Source organism: Camelina sativa, chromosome 7 (assembly GCF_000633955.1).
Source record: "Camelina sativa cultivar DH55 chromosome 7, Cs, whole genome shotgun sequence".
NCBI lineage: Eukaryota > Viridiplantae > Streptophyta > Magnoliopsida > Brassicales > Brassicaceae > Camelina > Camelina sativa.
Genome location: NC_025691.1, coordinates 8413457 through 8420811, shown reverse-complemented (window position 1 = coordinate 8420811; position 7355 = coordinate 8413457). Strand labels below are relative to the sequence as shown.

The following is a 7355-nucleotide window of genomic DNA, read 5'->3' as shown; positions in this document are numbered from 1 at the left end:
CTCGTTTAAGAAATCGTGTCGTTTTCATATCGGAAAACCGAACATCGTGCCACCTTTTGACGGCCGGTCTACATTTCCAGCTCTGATGAACGGAGGTAGTGAGTGAGCCAGAACTGCCGACGAGAGCGATTCGATGACTCTGCATAGGTTCCTGAAAACCTTAAAGACAGCTAAAAGAACTTATCCATTCTCAATCAACAAGCTCATCCTCGATTCCTCCTCTATAAACCAAACTCTTGATTCACCGGAAAAACCACTCTCCGACCTCAACCTCTCCACTTTCCGCCGTATTTTATCCGACCCAGATGTCAGATCTTGGAAATGCGTCTCCTTGTTCAGTTTCATCCTCGAAAACCCTTGTCTTTTCTCGTTCCAACCTGACCTCAGAGCTCACTTGTCTTTAGCTTTCCGTGTCTTGTCAGAGAGGAGATTCTCAGATGCGCTGAAACTGATGAAACCTGTGGCTATTGAAGACATTCTCAGGTACCCTTTTAACGCAATCGTCTCTGCCTTTGTTGATGAGTGTGGTGGTTGTGATACGAGAGTTGTTGCGAGGTTCTTTAATTCGATGGTTATGGTTTACTCAGACAATGATAAATTCGATGAAGTTGTTGAGGTTTTTGAGTATATGAAGAACAATGAGGTTAAGGTTGATGAAAAGACTTGTACTTTACATCTGTTGAATCTCAAAAGATCTGATCACATGGAACTAGCTGTAGATTTCTTTCGTTTAATGGTTGAATCGGGGCTAGATGTTGTTTCTGTGTACTCTTTAACCGTTGTTGTTTCCGCCTTGTGTTGCAATGGAGAGATCACGAGAGCAAGAGAACTAGTTGAGGAGATGGTGGTGGTTAAAGGGATTAAGCCTAATATTGTTACATTTAAGTCGATGATAGATTCTTGTGTCAAAAGATGGGGTTTTGAAGAGTTGGATTTGGTTCTTAAGTTAATGGAGAAAGAAAGTGTGATGCTTGATCTCGATACTTTCAAGATTTTGATTGATGGGTTCACTAGTTATGGTAAGCTTGAAGAAGCAGAGAGGTTGGTTTCTAAAATGCATGATGAGAAGCTAAGAGTGGAGACTTATCTGTATAATTTGATCATGGATGGGTACTCTCGGTTCGGTCTAGTGGAGAAAGCGTTTGAACTACATAGCGAAATGAGTTCTCGTGGTGTTACTATAAACAAGGATACGTATTGGGTGTTGATGAATGGACTCTGCAGAGCTGGGAAAGTGTGCGAAGCGATGAGATTGTTCAGCGAGTTGCGAGTGAATGAGTTTGAGATTGATGGAGAAATGTATATTACGTTGACTGAAGGGTGTTACAGAGCAGGAATGATAGATAAATCTTTGGAAGTGGTGGCTGAGATGATTAGGGAAGGATTCATTCCTGATGGTACAGTATTTGAAAGATTAGCTGATGCATTGTTTGAAGTAAACCGGAAAGAGGCACAGATGATGGTTACGTTCCTAGTTAAGAGTGGCATTAACCCGAAATTATGTTCTGGATTTGGTCCGTCATGATTATGTGGTCATAGAGGAAAGAAACTTATCTACTTTCTTATTACCTAAAGACTGAGATGACTCACCTGTGCCCTACCAAGTCTCCAACTACAGCCTGTGTCAATGATATGGTAATCTATCTCTACTAATACTCTAAACTGTTTTTAAGGATAGTGATGTGCACAAAGTTGGTTCTATACCTCCAAATGATGCATATATATAAGACATTCTTGAAAGATTAGTGGCGTTCCGGAAAAATTTAGAGTATCAGTGAGTCTACAGTAGAAGATGATTTAATGTAGAAGGTGAATAATGATGAAAATGAAAAGGAATGGTGATGAACAAAAACAAGGTGGAAAAGGAATGACGAGGACGATGAATATGAGTTTGATTAGGTTCATGTTGTTGTGTCTTCCATGACAACCGAAATAAGATTTAAGGAGATTGCTTGAAGATTGATTTCTTATTTTGAATCGTGAGAAAGCAAGGTTGCAATGTCTAGAAGCTTAATGATTGTGGCTATGTCGATTTACGCTATAAGAACTGGCTGGGCAAAATATACGAACCCGAAAATCTAACCCAAATCCGATTTAAAATACCCAATCTGAACTCGAACCTGAACTTTTAAAATTTCCGATGGGATGTTTTTAGTAAATGAATCAGGTACCCGAATCCGATTGGATATATCCGAACACCCGAACAAATACCTGAAATCATCTAAAGTTATATATTCTTAACAATACACTAAGTCAATTTACAAGTTTTGTCAGTAATTTATAACCACTATTACAAGATAAATTAGTTGTCATTTTCATATGTTAGTTTAGATAGATTATATGATTCTAACTTTAAATTTGATGTAGTCAAGAACTATTGGCTTGTGCCTTGTGAATTTGGTGTTTTGGTATTTAGAATTGTTCGAATTCAGTTTTGTTGGATAACTTTTGGTTATTTTTTCTTGATGATTATAATCATTTGGATGAATTTGAATTGTTTTATATCTTTTTCTGAACTTGGATTGAAAAACTATCAAATCCGATCTGAACTGGAAATATATTTCGAGGTTTTAGATATAACTCGAAACTATCCATATCCGATAGGTGTTTACCCGAATCCAACCCGAAATCTAAAAATACGAACGGGTCTTATTTCTATTAACCCAAAAACCCTAAAAACCCGAAACACACAACCCGAACCCGAACCCGAACCCGAATGGTTACCCAAATACCCACGCTATTGGAAAAATATTTCATCAGTTATCTGTATGTTTTGATTCCCCAAATTAGCTAAAAGATCATCCATATTGACTGTTCTGTTTTTAAAAGGTGGTGTGTAATAACAAGTGATGTTTATTATAACATCTGATCGTAGAGATCTTAATGAAATAACTAATTTTTTCCATTGCATGAATCATTGTTAATGTTGAGAGCAACATGGACCTAATCAAACTCATATTCATCGTCATGGAAGACACAGCAACATGGACCCAAATACACAAAACCAAAACATAAATTTCAATCTCAAAACCGTATCTCTTGTATTACTATAACAAAAGAACACAAAAGTTACCAAGCTTATGGCAAAAAAAAAACCTACCAAAAAACAAAAAGGTTTATGGCAAAAAAAAAAAAAAAGTTGAAAACATATTTTTCTTTTAAATGTAAAATCATATTATTTTATTCGAAAATTATGAGAATCCCATGAGAGTTTCTCATCTGAGATACCCATGAGAAATCCTCTATTTTATAAGGTTCACATTTAATATTTAGAAATCATAAAATAAAATTATCTCTTTTTTGTTTGACAAAAAAACTAGGGGAATTTTCAAAAATACTCCTTTTCCTATGTCACTTTTTTAAAAATACCTTTTCATGTTGGTCATTTTCAAAAATATCATTTTTTATGAATAAAATCACTAAATTCTAAACCATAAACTCTATATATTAAACCCTAACCCCTCAAAACTATATCCTAAATGTAAAATGAGAACCCAAACCTAAAAAAAAAATTCTAAAAACTAATTTAATACATTGAAATTATGTAAAAGAGGGTAAAAATGAAAATGTTCAAAAAAGAGGGTATTTTTGAAAAGGGGTATCCCAAAAAGGGTATTTTTAACAAATTCTCAAAAAACTAAGACTATATATTTCTCAATTAAATAGTTTATCTGTTGTTACTTTTTTTATTTCTTTATTTTTATAAATCATAAAATAAAATTATCTATAAATATTAAGCTCTATTATTCATAAGTTTAAATTTTCTATTAATATTATTTTTAATTGATATTTATTAAGATTTATAAAATAATAAAATAATATTATTTTATAAATATAGCTCTTTGATTGATTCATAATATAGATAGCATTATTAATTATGCTACTAAAATTAAGATTATTAATAATTATGATTTTGTTATTGTTATTTCTATAAATATATATATATATATATATAACATTCTAATAAAATAGATTATATTTAAAATGTAATTTACTATGTTTAAAAATTATTACGAAAATTAATTAACATCATTTTTTAAAATATTAAATAACATCAAAAAAATATCAGTATTATATATTATTGATGAAATACCCAATAGATATCTCACCAATAGAGATATTATTTGGTAGTGATGTAATATTATATTTGCACAATATATTCTATCATTTATATTGGTGAGGTGCTCTTACTTTATGGTTTATGGGGAAAAAAAACATCTGTAATAATATAGTGTTAATTTATTTTGGGTTCATCAACACTTTCTTAGGGCAACCCCAGTGATATATTTTAGGGCCTCTTAAAATTGTTTATTAATATATTTTGTAGTTTGAGTAGATTAAGAACTTTGTGATTGTTAATTAAAAGTATACCCTCCAATGGTGGGTTCTTATTTTGAGTCTCTCAATTTTTTTTTTTAAATTTGAAAATAAAAAAATTAAATTAGAATATGAAATTATTGCATTTGAGATATATGTTTATAAAATTATTGCATTTCATAAAATTTTAAACATAGGAAACATTAAAACATAATAAAAGAGAAGTAAAATTCATAAAAAGAGAAAATGCTTAATGGTATTCTCCAAATTTTGCCCAAATATTCTCAACCAAATCATCTTGTAACTGTTTATGTTTATCTCGATCACGAACACTCAAACGAATGTTCATCATAGTGGAGACACATGAAGGCCTGGTTGTTGGTACGGTGAAGTCCACTTCTGAAGTTCGGTTGGACTCCATGTGTGTGAATTTGGATGGATCAAACAGAGTGTATCCATCTCGTTCGTCTTCTACGATCATATTGTGCAGTATGATACACGTTATCATTATATTTCCAATTTTATTCTTATCCAAACGAAGAGCCGGATTTTTGACTATGGCAAATCGACCCTGCAAAACTCCAAAAGCACGCTCGACATCTTTACGTGCAGCTTCTTGATGTGTAGCAAAGAAAGAGTCTTTTGGAGTTTGCGGTAGTGGAATAGATTGGATAAAAGTAGACCATTTTGGATAAATACCATCTGTGAGATAGTAAGCCAACTTGTACTGGTGTCCGTTGACACTGTATTTAACTTTCGGAGCTCGATCGTTTAAAATATCATCAAAAATGGGAGAATGATCAAGAATATTTATATCTTTTAATGTACCTGGAGGTCCAAAAAAAGCATGCCAGATCCAGAGATCTTGTGATGTTACAGCCTCTAAAACGATTGTCGGCTTGCCATAACCACATGTATATTGACCTTTCCATGCGGTTGGACAATTCTTCCACTCCTAATGCATACAATCGATGCTTCCTATCATCCCCGTAAATCCGCAGAACTCTCCAATATCGAGTAGACGTTAAAGATCTACTGGTGTCGGTCTTCGTAAGTACTCATCTCCAAAACAATTTATGATGGCATCAACAAAATGATCCAAGCATGAGAACGCGTGGTTTCAGCAAGTCGGAGGTATTCGTCAACCGCATCAGCTGCCGAACCATATGCCATCATACGAATTGCTGTTGTACACTTTTGTAGTGCTGAAAGCCCCAACCTTCCTATAGCATCTCTTCGTTGTTGAAAGAATGAAATTTTAGTTCCTAGTCGCTCAACGATACGCATGAATAAGGGCTTGTTCATTCTAAATCGGCGTCGGAACATTTTAGGAGGGTATGTTGCATCTTCACTGAAATAATCTTTCCCAAAAATTATTTTGTGAAGAAGATGCCATTTTAGGAGAAATGTGTTTGAAAAGATAGAGAGTGTTTGGACTATGGTGAGTGTTTGATAAGATAGAGAGTGTATGATTTTTTTTGTGAATTGGTGAGTGTTTGATAAATCCACCTCTTCGTTTTATAGACTTGTACTGGTGTATTTTGTGGTGTGGTTTGCGTAAGAAATTTGTGGTTTGGTGAGATAAAAAACAAAAACTGGACTTGTACAAACTTGTGGTGTATGTCACAAAAAAACAAACAATTGGTACTATAGTACAATTAAAGATTCGACATCTTGTAGTGTACTATAGAGCTGTTTGATCATGGGAGACGCTTGTGGTGTGGTTTAGCTCACGAGAGACGCTTGTGTGGTGGGTGGAGCTCACGGGATACTCTTGTGTGGGGGTGAAGCTCACGTCAACCTCTTGTGTGGTCAAGATCAACAGTCACCATCCTTTTCCTTTATCCTGAAACCGCATACACAACACCAAACAATTAATTCAAGAAACCAAAAAACACAAGTACAATTAATAAGGAACATGTCAACACCAAACAAGTAATTGAAGCCAATTATATTTGGAAACAAACTAAAACCGAGTACATTAGTTAAACCAAATAAGGAACAAACTAAAACCGAATACAAGACTTCACTATTACAATGACCGAGTACATGATACCTAGTACATAACACAACAACTAAAACGATTCAAACTGATGACAACATGTCATCAATTAGTTTGTCCTTCAAAGCTTTTTCCGATTCAGTAAGTGAATCTTTGTTTGCAGTTAGATTTTCAAGCATCACATGCTTGCTATGCTTCTCTTTCAGAGCGAACTCCATCTCTTTCAAAGCAAAGTCCTTTTGCTTCATCTCATACATCCTCCCAACCTCTTGCATCTGAAACTCCAACAAAGCTTTAGCATCTCCCTCTACATCCGCTTTAGTGTTGATGTTCTTCTTAGCCTTTCCTCTCAACACCTTTGCAGCCTTAACACCAGTAAGACGATGCATAGGTTCATCCTCGACATCAATGGGAGCTTCGGAGGTTGAAGGATGTGCAGAACCATCCTCACACACCGTGTCCTTTTGACTCCATTCCCTTTAGAAGATGTGGAAGCACACCACTTCTGATCATATCTAAGCTCTCGCCATGCATGCTCCAAGGTGAATTTTACGTTCTGATCATTGAAGAAAATCTGGTGAGCTAGCTTCATAACGTCATCTTCATTCTGCCCACTAGATTTCTCCCTTGTCGCAGCTTCATAACAGCCAACGAACTTGCACACAGTGTCGTTGATCTTACCCCACCGCTGCTTACAATGACTTGACTCTCTCTTTGGTCGACCAACAACATTCAGACATTTAGATACATAATCCGCAATCCTTCCCCAAACGGCTCCACGTCTCTGCTCGTTTGATGTAATCGGGTCCTTACTCATGTTTAGCCAAGCACTGACAAGCATCACATCATCTGCTGGTAACCAAGCATGCCTTGCTCGGCGGTTACCAACAGGTGATGCAGCTGCAGGTGGTACGTCAGAACATTGACTCTCATAAGGAGAGTCAATGCTTGTGCGGGTATCAAGCTGACTTTGGAGGAGATCAAAGAAGCCAGGAGAGAAACGATATGGATTCAAACTGGAGTCCTCTGAATCCAT

At 35.3% G+C, this 7355-nt stretch overlaps 2 protein-coding genes across 2 annotated transcripts; one reads left to right on the top strand and one right to left on the bottom strand.

Annotated features, from left to right (window-relative positions):
* Positions 1-1970, top strand: LOC104700731 (pentatricopeptide repeat-containing protein At2g28050-like). Its single transcript, XM_010416292.2, has one exon. The coding sequence runs from the start codon at positions 134-136 to the stop codon at positions 1523-1525; it is 1392 nt and encodes a 463-aa protein (XP_010414594.1). The 5' UTR covers positions 1-133; the 3' UTR covers positions 1526-1970.
* Positions 6403-7355, bottom strand: LOC104704437 (glutathione S-transferase T3-like). Its single transcript, XM_010420529.1, has 2 exons — positions 6873-7355; positions 6403-6780 (listed from the first exon to the last, which is right to left on the bottom strand). The coding sequence occupies exons 1-2, from the start codon at positions 7353-7355 to the stop codon at positions 6403-6405; spliced, it is 861 nt and encodes a 286-aa protein (XP_010418831.1).

Coding starts and splice junctions, on each gene's coding strand:
- LOC104700731 (XM_010416292.2), top strand. CDS start 134: ATGACTCTGCATAGGTTCCTGAAAACCTTAAAGACAGCTAAAAGAACT.
- LOC104704437 (XM_010420529.1), bottom strand. CDS start 7,355: ATGGATTCAGAGGACTCCAGTTTGAATCCATATCGTTTCTCTCCTGGC. Junction 6,781..6,872: donor TTTTCTTCAATGATCAGAAC/GTAAAATTCACC, acceptor TGGAGTCAAAAG/GACACGGTGTGTGAGGATGG.